The following is a 14,876-nucleotide window of genomic DNA, read 5'->3' as shown; positions in this document are numbered from 1 at the left end:
ATAAACGTCTAATTCAATTATTTTTATCAAGTGCGGATAACGGCGTGCATGAACAAAGCACTATTCTATGTAGACAGGAATAACCGTCGTTTCTGGGGATTTATTCAACAATTTCTGACATTTTACTGTAATCCCCATTGGAGCCAACGTAGTTCAGCGGAACAACCAAAATACAGAGACTGAAGCTTTTGGTCTATATTCTATGCTAAGAATGTGAAATAAGATAAAGCCAAAGGTAACATAGCAGACCTATTATTTCCATATTTATAAAATTATGTTCATGTGTAGGTTCATCTTTAATATAGGTGCTGTAATGTTCATCAATTGTTGGGCAAAATGAACACTTGAAATGAGGAAATGGTAAAAAAATAGGTTCGAATCGCAACAATTGCCCCAAAAACTGAAGATCAAATTTCGCGCTGAAAACGGCTTCTCCACATTCACAGCATAGTCCCGCCCCTTTCTTCCCCGAATCAATGGGTATTGTTTTCGGCGATGCTGTGGACGCGACGCGATGTGTGTAAGCACGGCGAATACTACAGAGAGTCGAGTTGTAGCGTTATTGACTCTGAAAGATAAATAAGGAACTCTCGGGATTATTATGTGGATATTTACTGAATGAACATGTCGACGAGTGTGCATATACTATGGAGATTGACTCTAGTTTTCATCCCGAGGTAGCGTATGGTGATAATTGGCGTGTAAAGGACGATAAGTTGTCGGTTTGTCAGACGACTATCGCACGCGACGGGACGGCCATGGGGCAGGCAACGAAACGTTCCGGGAGAAAGTCCCGCAAGAACTACGTGCCTGTGAAGATCGCTCGAATCGAGGAGGCTGAGCCGAGCATTCACAAAAATGGCTTTGAATCGGACGAAAGTGACGATTATGACGTCAATGTGGTAAATATAAGAAAATATGCACTTCTTCCTAGGGAAATATACGATTTCGTCCAATATCACACATCTATTTTCCTATGTTTCTCTGGCCTGAGGGGGCCTGATCCGATTATTTCTACCCTTGTTGTTGAGCAATAGTGACTGTTTGTTTTGTTATTGGAGCTAGACGTACTCGTCTTACGTTGCCCGCGAAGGATTGGTTAATTCTTTACGATATTCTGATTAGGCTGGAATAATAATTTACTGATATATATCTAATTGGATAATCCTGTTGTATTTTGCAGCGAGAAGTATTATTTTTCTGACATGTTATTTATGCTCGATGGTATATCTGTAAACAAAATTTACAAGGGTTGAGCTTCTATGATTGGATATCTGATCTACCTCGTCTTGTTGGCCCGTGCAGATAAAATGTTTGAATTCGAATTCACGGTTTTTATTTCACTTTGTAATTTCATGTTTTGAAAATATGCAGGATATAATTGTTACAATTAAGTGTTTGTAAGATTGAAGTCGTGGTCGGCCCGAATTGCTTGTTTTCACTGAGATCGTGCATTATGCAAATTGCCCTTTAAATTTCTAAAATGGCGAGAAGCGAGGGCGAGGCGAATTTCCGCTCGACGTCACGCCGTAAAATTATGCGTGAAAATGCAAATGACGTAAAAGACCCTCGCACTCTCCCTCCAAATCCTCCAATCGCCCATTTCCATGTCGAAAATTTTGTCTGTTGTTGGTCATGTGATTTTGATATTGTCCAATGAGAATAAAATGGATCCCTTGCTTGGCCGGGTGTTTGCCAATCACAGCGCGAGGCATAATAATGTACGGCTCGCCACCTGCCTGGGCTGTGTTCTGTCAGCCAATCACAGTGCAGCTGGCCAGGTTTTACTGGGACCAGCAGCCAATCATATTTCGTCATGCTCGTAATTTGTGTGTGATTCATGCTATAGACATTCTATGCTTGGGTGGCAAAGCAGTGTGTGTGTGTTTTTATTATTTTCACTGCCTTATTACTTTTCATAACGAGGCTGAATGCCTGACTCCTGTATTTGAATATTTTATGACAAACAATGAGTCACCATCATATAGGGTTGGGCGTTTTAGCATTGGGGCAATTATGTTATTAGAAGATTAATAATTCATTACTCATTCTTTTTGTCTAAGAATTTGTAAAATATTCTCTCATTTAAGTGATTTTTTTAAAGTATGTTCCTGATTGTATTTTTGAATTGAACTTCATTTCAATACAGCCTATAAAAATATTATGAATTGAAAAAGTCTTAATTTTACTTTTACTATTTTTTTTTATTTGCTTTTTACTTATAAAAATACTTTGGGATTTTTTGTGTATTTGTGAAGAAAGTTATTTATTCATTTAGATTATTTAAGGAATTATAGTCATTTTTAAATTTAATACTATTTTAGTATACCATTGTTACGTAATTGTGATTAAATTAAAATGTCTTAGTCCTCGGGAAGCAACCCCTTCCACTTTGGTATTATTTTGATTTGATTTTGTCCTTTTATTTTGTTTTGTGGTATACCAATTTCTTCTTGCAATTATCTTCTGTGGATTTTTTTTCTATGTGATTTGTTAGCACTAAAAAAGGAGGAGAATGTGCATTATTTTAAAAGATGATGAAACCCCGTTTTTGTTTTAAAATTGAGATATGCTTATGATGATGGCGATAATGATGATTATTGTGCAAGTAAATTGGAGTACATTTATTATATTGTAGAATTTTTTTCACTATTGTTGATTTGTTATAATTATTGTTATTGTTATTATAATTGAATTATTTTTGTTATAATTATTTCATTATTACAAACATTATTTTGATATTAAATTATTTTGTTTTCTATTTTACAATAACTATTCATATCGTTTTAAGTTGATATTCTTGAAAGTAAGTTTTATTTATTTTTTACTTTTTATTTTTTTTGGTCTCACTTGATTGGTAATAAGCAAGACACTGCTTTTCTGATAGCAGCAGCAAGTGTCGTCAATATAAACATCTTACCCAAGTTTAATTGTGTGCAATGTCATCATAACTGAGAAGTTATCTGAGAATTTTTCATTGAATGAAATATACTGATCATCAATGGAATTATCACAGCGCGTGTAATGGAAAGTAAACATTACCACCGCTTGCCGACCCTTTCGGAGTAAAATGATGGTCAAAGTAAAGGGTGAAGTTTACCCTGATTATACAGTAAGTTGTTTTTAATAAAAGCAGAAAAATAATAGAAAATATGGGTGAAGGTTTGAAGAAGTTTGTCAAAGAAGAATATCTAAAGATTTTGATTTCATACGCAAGTTATGATGAAAATTCCTTTCATTTAAATTTTTCAATGAAATATGATGAATTCAAATACACTACTCAAAAAAAGTTAAGGACCACTTTTTAAAACGTACATAAAGATTTTATACAAGGTGTTTTATTTCTGGAAATACCTCAGTACAACTGTCCTAAATGTCCTTAAACACGCTGTAATCAATTTCACGCATGGGTGGTTTCAGTTGTTGCACAATGTCTCTCGCATCACTGCACATCCTGAAAAGTGGGCCCCGAGGGGTATCAGCTACCGACATGAAGTGGTAAAAACGAATGTCTGAGTGTCTTTCAGGCAGTTCAGTAACGAGTGTGACCACCTCCTGCAGCAATAACGGCTTCACAGCGCTGTCTCATGGAGCTGATGAGGCGATTGATGTCTCTGACGTCCAGTGCATCCCATGCAGCCTCCAGAGCCACACCCAGCTGCTGCAGTCCAAGTGGATGGGCTTCGAGCTGCTCGAGACTCCTCCCCATCATGTCCCAGACGTGCTCTATCGGGTTTAAGTCCGGGGACCTCGCTGGCCACTCCATACGCTCAATCCCCTGGCCCTCAAGGAACTCGGTCACCACCCTAGCTCGGTGGGCACGGGCATTGTCATCCATGAAAATGATGTTTTGTCCCACATTTTCTGCAAATGGCACCACTATAGGTTCAAGGACCTCATCCCTGTACCTCACTCCTGTCATTGCTCCCCCTGGGACCACGTAGAGACGAGTACGGTTGGCGTAGGTGATGCCTCCCCACACCATGACGCTGCCTCCCCCATAACGGTCATGTTCTGCAATACAGGGGTCTGCAAATCTCTCTCCTGGTCGCCTCCAGACTCTCGAACGTCCATCATTGTGGTCAAGGGAAAATCTGCTCTCATCTGTGAACAGAACTCTACGCCATTGCTGTCTGGTCCATCTGACATGCTCCCGGGCCCAGTGTCATTAGCAGAGCAGATTTTCCCTTGACCACAATGATGGACGTTCGAGAGTCTGGAGGCGACCAGGAGAGAGATTTGCAGACCCCTGTATTGCAGAACATGACCGTTATGGGGGAGGCAGCGTCATGGTGTGGGGAGGCATCACCTACGCCAACCGTACTCGTCTCTACGTGGTCCCAGGGGGAGCAATGACAGGAGTGAGGTACAGGGATGAGGTCCTTGAACCTATAGTGGTGCCATTTGCAGAAAATGTGGGACAAAACATCATTTTCATGGATGACAATGCCCGTGCCCACCGAGCTAGGGTGGTGACCGAGTTCCTTGAGGGCCAGGGGATTGAGCGTATGGAGTGGCCAGCGAGGTCCCCGGACTTAAACCCGATAGAGCACGTCTGGGACATGATGGGGAGGAGTCTCGAGCAGCTCGAAGCCCATCCACTTGGACTGCAGCAGCTGGGTGTGGCTCTGGAGGCTGCATGGGATGCACTGGACGTCAGAGACATCAATCGCCTCATCAGCTCCATGAGACAGCGCTGTGAAGCCGTTATTGCTGCAGGAGGTGGTCACACTCGTTACTGAACTGCCTGAAAGACACTCAGACATTCGTTTTTACCACTTCATGTCGGTAGCTGATACCCCTCGGGGCCCACTTTTCAGGATGTGCAGTGATGCGAGAGACATTGTGCAACAACTGAAACCACCCATGCGTGAAATTGATTACAGCGTGTTTAAGGACATTTAGGACAGTTGTACTGAGGTATTTCCAGAAATAAAACACCTTGTATAAAATCTTTATGTACGTTTTAAAAAGTGGTCCTTAACTTTTTTTGAGTAGTGTATTTGTCTTATATAAAAAAAAAAAGAAGGGGGTTTGAAATTAGGTGTCTAATTATATATCCACTGCACAGATAAAATCACTTTTAAATTTTGTAGAAAAAAAAAAGCGTTGGGAGAATGGATATCATTTGTCATGTGGAGGAGCTGCTCATCAGTGACATCACAAAATCAAACCGTTCTTATGAAATTCATAAATTTGTTAATTGACAGATTTTTGTCAAACCTTCACCAAAATTTTCTCTAATCTTTCTGCTTTTCTTAAAACCAACTTGTCATCGGGGTGAACTTCCCCTTGAATTTGATTATCATGGTGTATGTAAAGAATGGCAAGTACATTTGTGTATTCATATGGATTTAAGTCAATATAGTGTTCTCTATCATTCATTTATTTTCAATATCCAGATAGCTCCAGAGCAGGGCTTGCCACCGCTGGCCCAGCCTTCGGAGGAGAAGATGCGATGCGAGCAAGAAGCCACGCAGATGGTGAACGATGCCAACTTGGTCCTGGGTGATCGGTCCATCAAGAGCCCACAACTCAATGACCTGATAGCTAGTCTAACATCACTCATGCTACAGATCAAAGTAAGTCATGATGGTGATGGTGTTGGTGGTGGTGATGTTGACGATGATGATGATGATGATTATGGTGGTGGTGATGGCGATAGTCATATTGATGAAGAAGATGGTAGTGGTGGTGGTGATGATGGCTTTGATGATGATGATGATGATAGTGATGGTTGTGATGTTGATGTTGATAATGATGATGGTGATGGTGATGATGATGATGATGGTGGTGATGATGATAATGAGGTGGAGGAGGAGTAGTAGGAGGGGATGTGCTCAAACAAGAGCCCACAACTCAACCACCTTATAAATAGTCTTACATTAAAGTACATGTAATCAAAGTAAATCAGGATGACAAAGGTCATCATTTTGTTGGTGATGGTGGTGATGATGATAGTGATGGTGATAATGATGATGGTGTTGGTGATGATGATGATGATGATAATGAGGTGAAGGAGTAGTAGGAGGAGGGGATGTGCTCAAACAAGAGCCCACAACTCAACCTCATAACTAGTCTTACATGTGCATTTAAAATCAAAGTACATGTAAGTCAGGATGATAATGGTCTGGTCATCATTTTGGTGGTGATGGTAATTGATGATAATGACTTGTTTGGTGATTGTTTAGAATTAGATGAAGATGATGATACTGGTAAGGAGGAGGATTATGATGATGGTGATGATTACGCTGACAACGATGGAGATGCTTATGCCTTGTTGGTGCAGCGAAAACAAGCAATTGCATTTAGCCTGTTTCTTTTTCTTTATTTTATTTTCTAGTCATTGGCCAAAGGCGACATGAATTCTGTCGGATACAGCTCTCTTAACGAGTCTATTGCGGATCTCAAGAAGAAAATACACCCTAGCAATCACAAGTAAGTCCTTTCATATCATTATTCTTGTTCTGGGATTACTACACAAGTCCTGTCCAGTAGAGGGTACATGATCTGGCTTTGGGGTGAAAAGACTCCAGATCTTTGGCAGTGCATGGCTCTGGTAGGAGGGGGCAGACCAAAAGGTGTTTCTTCGTCTGATTCTCCCCACAGTTGCAGGCAGTTTTTCCATCCCTGCTGTAGCCCCATTTCTGCATAAGGACTTTATATCAATCATTATTGATATTATTAGCAATTTTACAGAATATTGATAATGCACAAAAATTATAAAGCGCTTCTTACGAATGTTTTAAAGCACTAAGAAAAAGATAGAAGTAAGAAAATACAAGTTATTTAGGGAAATGAGCTAGACAGAAAATGAAAGTGAAAAAATCATTACCACAATTAATTAGAAACTTAACTACAAGGGGTCAATAAGTGAGCCAATTCAATTCCATCAATACTGATAATTGAGATCATAAAGTACTAAAATACTAAATACAATATGATTTACAATGCAATTAAAGGTATTGTTTAACTTTGTGAGCAGCCGATTTAAAAAATTCTCAAACCAAGATGAAACATGTGTACAAGTGCATACATGTATTAGAACTAATAAACCCTGAAAACAACCATTATTGAGAATGAAAAGCTGAAACTACAAGTCAAACCCCGATTTTGTAAATAGGCGTCTTATAGACGCCTAAATAGTACACATAAGTGTATCGGATGAAATTAAGATGGTGTTTTCGGTCACTTTATATTTCAATTTTTGAAGCACTGAATAATTATTTTCGAACGCAATTTTTTCTGGGCTTCATTTTTGTAACATATCACAGACACAAGTGACAAGTGTGACCTTCTAGCTCAGATTTTTTAAAAGTCAAACCAATGTTAACCAATCATTTTAACTAAGGGGTATCGTTTCAAACTAATCACTATCACTATGGAAGGAAATCAGGGGATGGTCAAACTTATTAAAAAGAGGTGGGGTTTTTATAGGAGGGACTTAAAACAATACTAATGATGTTGCTATTACGAATTTAAGTAAAATTGTTCAAACATTACCAGCTTTTCATTTATGTTTTTGGTGTTTATTGCATTTATTAGGTGCTTTGAAGACAACGTTGAAGTGCATATAGCTCATATACAGAGTGGTATGAGCCAGATGGGGAACCTTCATGCATTCTCTGAGAGACACGTCTCGTACTGAAACACTGCAGGACCGCTTCCAGAGAAGGGACAGTTCACCATTCTTCTCCATCAAGCGGCATGTCTTGGGGGTTTCAGGAATGGGAAACTTACATGCATTCTTGGAGAGACCTGTCTCGTACTGACACACTGCAATAACTGCTTCCAGAGAAGGGACAGTTCACCATTCTTCCCGATCAAGAGACTTGTCTCAGGGTTTCAGGAATGAACATTCGCAAAGAAATGCTGCAGGGCTGAATGAATAGCCTTTTTACCGATTGTTGTAAGCTTCATTCTAAGGGATCAAAATGAATGAAGCACTAGTTTAGGTGGATATGAAGTCCATCATTCTTTCCCATCAAGCTTCATGTAGCGCATTTCAGGAACGGAACATCCACATTGAAACGCTGCATTGGTGAATGAATATAGCCCTTTGAGAGACCATTGGTTTTCGCTCCGATCCGATGCCAGGCATTGAATAAAATGTTTAGTCGAGGCAGATTCGTAGCCCCAACAATGTTAGTGTAGCTGGTTTTAGACTGAACATCTACAACAAAATGCTGCAGGAATGAAAAGCTTATTCAGAGGGGTTGGTTTTTGGCGTCATTGCGATGCCACAAATTAAATGAAGGCCGATTGGCACGTAGAGATTGGTGTGACTTGCATCGTGATTCAAATTCAACCGAGCTCTCCTGGAGAAGCAGTGCAGCTCAAGATCAGGCTTGGATGAAAATAGTTGCACTTAGTATCCTCTGGAGGTAGAGCCATATTAATCCAGCTTGTATTATTTCCCTGTGTTTGTACGAGAGGGAACAAGTGTTGCAGTTTTTAAACCTTGGTGACCTTTGGAACTGCATTAGCTGCATTTGATAAGAGTCAACATCGCATCCCTTGGCCCCGTCTTACGAAGAATTAGATTGATCCAATCAATCTCATCTGTATGGAAATCCATACCATAATTTCTTTTCGTCAGGAAATTTGCACAATCTTCTTAGTAAACAAAGAGAATCACACTGAATTTTCAAGAGAATGATGAATGTATGCATATACATCATATCTAGAAAATATTTTGAACAAACATACATTGTAAATGTTGATTTTGCTGGCTGTCCGTAGTTATGGCTGATTGGATCAATCGCAACTCTTTGTAAGACGATGAGCACAAGTTTGTCCTGGCGGATGAATAATATGATTTTCAAATTATGCAAGGGTTCACACTTCCAGTACAGGGCAAACTCTCATGCAAGTATGAAGAAGAGACAAACAAAAAGAACTAGCATCACAAGGAGAAAAGCAATTATGTACAACTTTGACAGCAGCATAACAAAAAGACAGAGCTAGGATTTGGTTACAACATACCATCTTGTTGCATGCTGAAATATTGCATATTATACAGTCTCGGTTCTTCTCTTGTATTTACAAGTTTAGATCAACTTCCTTGTTGCCACATTTTTTACTTCAAGTTTTTATTTGTAGGAGGTTTGGTCAAATATTAATTGCTGCTAACTTGAACAAAGGGAACCATACCTACCAACTCTCCTTAAACACTTAATGATTAAACTTCAATGCTCCCTCATTTTGATAGAGTGTAATAAAGAAAGATACTGCTCAATTTTTTTAATTTGTCCTGAAAAGTGAATATTTAGCAGATATGTCAGTTGAAGTGGGATGCTGTTTTTGCAATGATAGTATAAATTGCCATTTATGATCGACGGAAGAAAAAGTTTGTAGATCTGTGGTCACTTGGAGAGTATTTCATGAAAAAATTGCCAGTGATTTTCAGGGATTAATTTGCTCTCAGCCAATCAGATGCAAGGATTTCAGTAGCTTGTAACATCTATTGGCAAAAATCATTGATCGAAGATTTCATGAAACACTCTCCCTGGATTCTGACCAAGCCATTTCAAGTATACACAAACCTTTATTTTATGTGCTTTAATCAATAGTGTACCAGGACCTCATAACACCTACACACCTGGGGAGCGTTTCATGAAAGGACTTGTCAGACGTTTTATCCGACGAGTCCCATTTTATCCGACAGTTGCCATAGTAACAGTGCTTCTTAGCCAATCAACATCAAGGAAAGATGTCAGATCTGACAACTTGTCGGACAAAAATGTTGATGAAACACTCCCCTGATACTCAAACTGATTTTTGAAATTGATTACATTGCTCATTACATGCAATCAATTGTACAAACCAACTTTACGATCAATCGCTAAGTTTTGTGTTATGGGGCCCATTGTGAAAGGGGAATAAGGATTGAATGGGGGTCAGTAAAATTACAGTAGACTTGTCCCGTCTGTATAAAGATAAGTTGTACTTGTATATAAGAGATTATATATTTATTATACAAATGATCATATTGATGCTTTGTTATCGACAAATTGAAGAGACGTGGTGGTGAAGTGATTGTAGAAACGGGTTCAGTCTTACTTTTGATTTGATAATCGTGCACCATTTAGGTTGAAAATATATATCATTCTTATGGGTTGTTGCAAGAAAATATTTGCAGTCAATTGCTAATTTCTGTTGCTATTTTACTATTGATAGATCAATTTTAGCTCAAGCAATTTGGTTTATACTCCTTGTTACTGGAGGCAGATTGGTAATCAACTGCAAATTTGAAATTAATTGCAAGACATATGATTGACTTTGGAAACGTCATTGGGTTTGCAATTAATCATATTTTTTTGTGAAGCCCCATTATAATCAAGACTATAATGGCTTGACCCATATTATTTCTATTATAATTATTTGAATTACAGTGTAGTCTTTTACTTTAGCTCGTTGTATAGAGCTGATATGTTTCTTTTATAAAGTTGGAAAGATGATCAGAGCAAAATGTTCAAACATTTACAATGTTATCCTCACACAGAGAAAAAGATAAAAGAATTATAGAACAATAAGGGAGATAGACAGAAGGAGAGAGAGAGAGGGGGGATATAGAAAGAGATAAAATCAGAGAGAGAGAGAGATGTCATCTCTGTTAGCAATACCTTTCCTATTTTGTAAAGGGAAAGATGAAAAGAGCAATATCGATCTGGGGCCCGTTGCATAAAAGTTACTATTATGGTACCGTTGCCATCCAACGATGATCATCAGCCAATCAGAATCAAGGATTTCAGGAAAGTTACCATTGGTTGGCAAAGTTACTATAATAGTAACTTTCATGCAACGGACCCCAATTGCTGCTCAGTGTCTGCCAGGCCCACAGTCGAATGGGCAATGTGTGTTTTCGGTGGATTTCTATTTCTGATCTCCATTTTAAACAAAATATAGAATATTTTTGTCATGAAACGGGCCCTCGGAAATATATTCCCATTAATTAAGTAGAACAACACTCTTGGAAATACACTCATTGTAATGGAGTTATTAGTATTTTTTAATATGTTCCGATAATACTTTCTAGTGAAAACTCTTCTTTTTTTTTCAGTATCCATCTGAATTATTTAAGTTCAATATTCATAATTTTCATTGCTTTTGTTTTGCAATTTGTAATTTGCAAAACTCTATTAATACCATCCTTGATGGATTGTACATTATGTAAATATGCAATTGAGTTTCTTACAAAATAAATCTACTATTGAAAGCTATATTTTGTTGTGTGTCATATTTGATATAAAGGCCTGTAAGTGTGTGCACAAACACATAAAACCTGGTGTCAGCAGCCACCTCATCTTTGTTGGCTCAGTCTGTAACGCGTCTGCCCGTTGAACCAAAGATCGTGGGTTCGAGTCCACCCCGGGCGGATGACCGAAGCCAGTGCGTTGTGTGTAAACGTCTCTCCCATGTTTCATAGACGCAGGCTATATTACAATAGAAAACACTCCGTCCCTCAGTTAGGACATTAAATGGAGGCCCCGTGTAGAGGAGAGTCGCCACCTTTGCACGTTAAGAACCCATTGTACTATTCGTATAAGAGTAGGGGGAAACCGCGGTGTAGTGGTCCACCTGCAATCCCCCCAATCAGTTATATCGGGAGGAGAGACCTGCGGGTCACAGTGATTCAGTTCCCTTGTCGCCTCCCAGGCACAGGTGACGCCAAACAAATAATAATAACTTCTCTATTTAGCAGCCACCTGCCTATAGTGACAACCCAAAGTGATTCCCACTGAGGCAAGTTATGAGGATTTGAACCTGTCTATAGCAACCACCTGTCCATAAAAAGTGTTATTTTGTCTTTCCCATGGGTGATCACTATAGACGGATTGCACTGTACATATATGTGGTCAAGTTCAAAGCCTGTCAGAAGCCTTGGTAAAAGTTCTTTAATGTGAATTATAAGGGAATACCTCAAAAATTCAGATCTTATAAAGTTTAATATCTTGAATTTATATTTCATCTACTGATCATTAGATTTGAATTTTTCGTTTGATGATTTTTAGTGCCCCATATCCATTTCCATAAGTAAAAGATCGAGCCTTAACAAATTAGTGATTGCCTTTTTAAAAATCTATAAACAAGATTGCATGTATGTCCTGAAATTCTTAGCCCATTCCTAAAAATAAATGATAAAATAGTAAAAGGAAAAATAAATATTAAAAAGCAAGAATACAAAGTAATAAATTAGATATCAGTAGTTTGGTGCGGGGATTCCAGTCAGTCATCAAGTTTTTACATCAAGTTTTAGTGTCCGATTACTGGGGTGGTTGGATTAAAAATAGAAAATCAGCTTACATTTAAATAAATAATTGAACATCCTATAAACACTTCTTCGGGTCAGTATACAAATTATTACAGTTTCGATTGACGCTCGCGTTATATGTTAAGATACAGGGGCCGGGGGGGGGGCTGGAGGGGCTTCAGCCCCCCCCCCCCCCACTTTTTTCCAAAACCGTGTACAAAAACGTAAAAATGACCATATGATTGTGATTTTTAGCATGGTCAGCACTCAGCCCCCCCACTTTCAAAACCGTTCCGCGGCCCCTGAGATACATACGCATCCTGTTCATGACAACAAAAATTTACAATATCCTCTCGAGTCTGAATGGTACATAATTTCATTGTGCGTTTCGCGCTCAAACAACCCTATTCATACAGATGCGCCATAGGCCTATTCAACGGATTTTGTTTATTGTCGCCATCCCCAATGATGATGCCACTCGCTATTGTGTATGTCTTACAGGTCATGGTCACGGAATTTAGTGAAAATCCATGGTCATGGTCAGCAGCTGACCATCGTCCTGCTATTGTGACGTAATCGATGGTGGCATTTATCGCTTATTGCTGAACAAAGAATATCACGCCTATTAATTCAGATATACATTGTACGTTTCATTTTTTATAAGTTTACTGATTAGAAGCAATAGACACTACACTATTCCCAATTAATTATAGTCCAATTTAAATCTTTAGAATCGGTTAGGCTTTACACGTAACAACGGCGGGTCTTAATTGCTATAGTACCCTTTGACTTAAGGGCAATTTGCAAAATCCAATTAAGATTAAAATTTCACACATTCGATTCGAGGAGGAGGGATTTTTAAGCAAATTTTAAGTCATGAAGTATCATATATGCGTAAACATGCAGGGAAAAAAATCATTGAAATCGGATGTAAAATAAGCAAGTTATATTGCATTTTAAAGCTTTGCAAAACAACATAAAAGAGTATGCAAATGAGAAAGATGGTAATTAAATATTCATGCACTCAATTTCTTTTGCATTTTGTTATATGAAGAAGATCTGAGGAAGTATCTGTTTCAAAATAAGTTGCTGAAATGGAAAATTGACATCAGGGAAGAATCAAACTTTAATTCATCATGAAACGATGAAAGGATTTCATGTAATATGCAAAATAAATAGTGAGTGAGTGACGTTATCCGCATTTGCATATTGACTACAATAACTGTTTTGGGAACTTAAGCAAAAGTTTAATACGTCGAAATTTCCCTTCTCACATCCGTTTTTTAAATGAAATTTTTAGCGAGGTTGTTTGATTGTTATTCTTTTCATTCACATTAACTTTCTAACAAAATATGTATTCTCTGTGAACCGATTTTTTCGCTTTTTTTAAATACATTACATAGATTAATGTTTTTATGTTTTAAATAAATTTTGATCTCCATATGCGCTAGCGTGCCTTAGAGGGAGGGGCAGCGCGAAAACATTTCGAAAATGTTTTATAGGCCTATATAGAAATCGAAAATGACTCGCTCGAGAGGTAATAGGGATCCCTATAGTAAAAAGATTCACTGACATAATTATTATTTTTACTATTTTATTGAGATGACGTCATAATCCCCATCTAAATTGCAAAATGCATGCAGGTGGGTAAGCCTTTAGGTCGGGGGCACTGTTCCCCCGAGAAATTTCCCAATTCCGCTCCCTATATCTCAAGACGCCCGCGTTTCATGAAAGAACTTGCCGCCTGTCGGACGATAGTATCCGACTTGAATTTGATCGGCTGAAAAGAACTGTTACGAAATGCTAAATGTCGGATAAAATTTGACTTTTCGAAAAAAAAATTCTGAGTCTGACAGGTCCTTTCATGAAACACTCTCCTGTTTTATCCGACAGTTACTATGGGAACTGTGCTTCTCAGCCAATCGAAATTAAGAAAAGTTGTCAGTAAGTTGTCGTATTGAATGATGACCTTGCTCCCTGCATGGTTTCCCAATTCCCCAAAACATGTGATAGCTAGGGTAAACAAAAACACTGAACTTCGATCAACAAGGCATTCTAGACCACCCCATACACATAACTTAGATTCAGGACAAACAGATTAAGAGACAGTCAATCCCATATCTTGTAAATATATTGAATAAATATTATTATAATCATTTACACACCCAACTGAATGTTTCCACTGGCTGTTCCCAAAATGTTTCTATTGTAACTTAATTACATTTGATATTCATATTTTGTTTATTTTGATTTATACATAGGTAAATACAAGTAATTATTTCCTATAGAACTCATCTATTTTATATATCCTCTTTTAATAAAACTACTCATGTATTTTTTTTTAAACCAAATACTCCTTTATGACAAAATATTATTTCATAATGACAAATCATACCTACCTGGATAATTTCATACTTATTTCCTGCATAAACAGTACTTGAATGTCAAAACAATGCTAAATTATATGTTATTCAAGATGTAATTTTCCGTAATTATTGAACTGTTCTGAATTCCTTTCGTTGCACTGATTTAGAAACATGTATTCCAATTTAATTTGTTTCTTCCTTAGTTTTTCATTTGTTGCATTATAATGACTATTTCCGATATTTTTTTTCCATCTTTG

General features: G+C 37.9%; 1 protein-coding gene across 1 annotated transcript; it reads left to right on the top strand.

Moving 5' to 3' along the window:
* Positions 1-200: 200 nt before the first annotated feature.
* Positions 201-11,222, top strand: LOC129268181 (protein lin-9 homolog). Its single transcript, XM_054905765.2, has 4 exons — positions 201-902; positions 5,403-5,582; positions 6,344-6,438; positions 7,546-11,222. The coding sequence occupies exons 1-4, from the start codon at positions 648-650 to the stop codon at positions 7,646-7,648; spliced, it is 633 nt and encodes a 210-aa protein (XP_054761740.2). The 5' UTR covers positions 201-647; the 3' UTR covers positions 7,649-11,222.
* Positions 11,223-14,876: the final 3,654 nt, after the last annotated feature.

The sequence above is a fragment of the Lytechinus pictus genome, chromosome 9 (assembly GCF_037042905.1).
Source record: "Lytechinus pictus isolate F3 Inbred chromosome 9, Lp3.0, whole genome shotgun sequence".
In the NCBI taxonomy this organism is placed as follows: Eukaryota; Metazoa; Echinodermata; class Echinoidea; order Temnopleuroida; family Toxopneustidae; genus Lytechinus; species Lytechinus pictus.
This window is presented reverse-complemented; position numbering and strand designations above follow the sequence as displayed.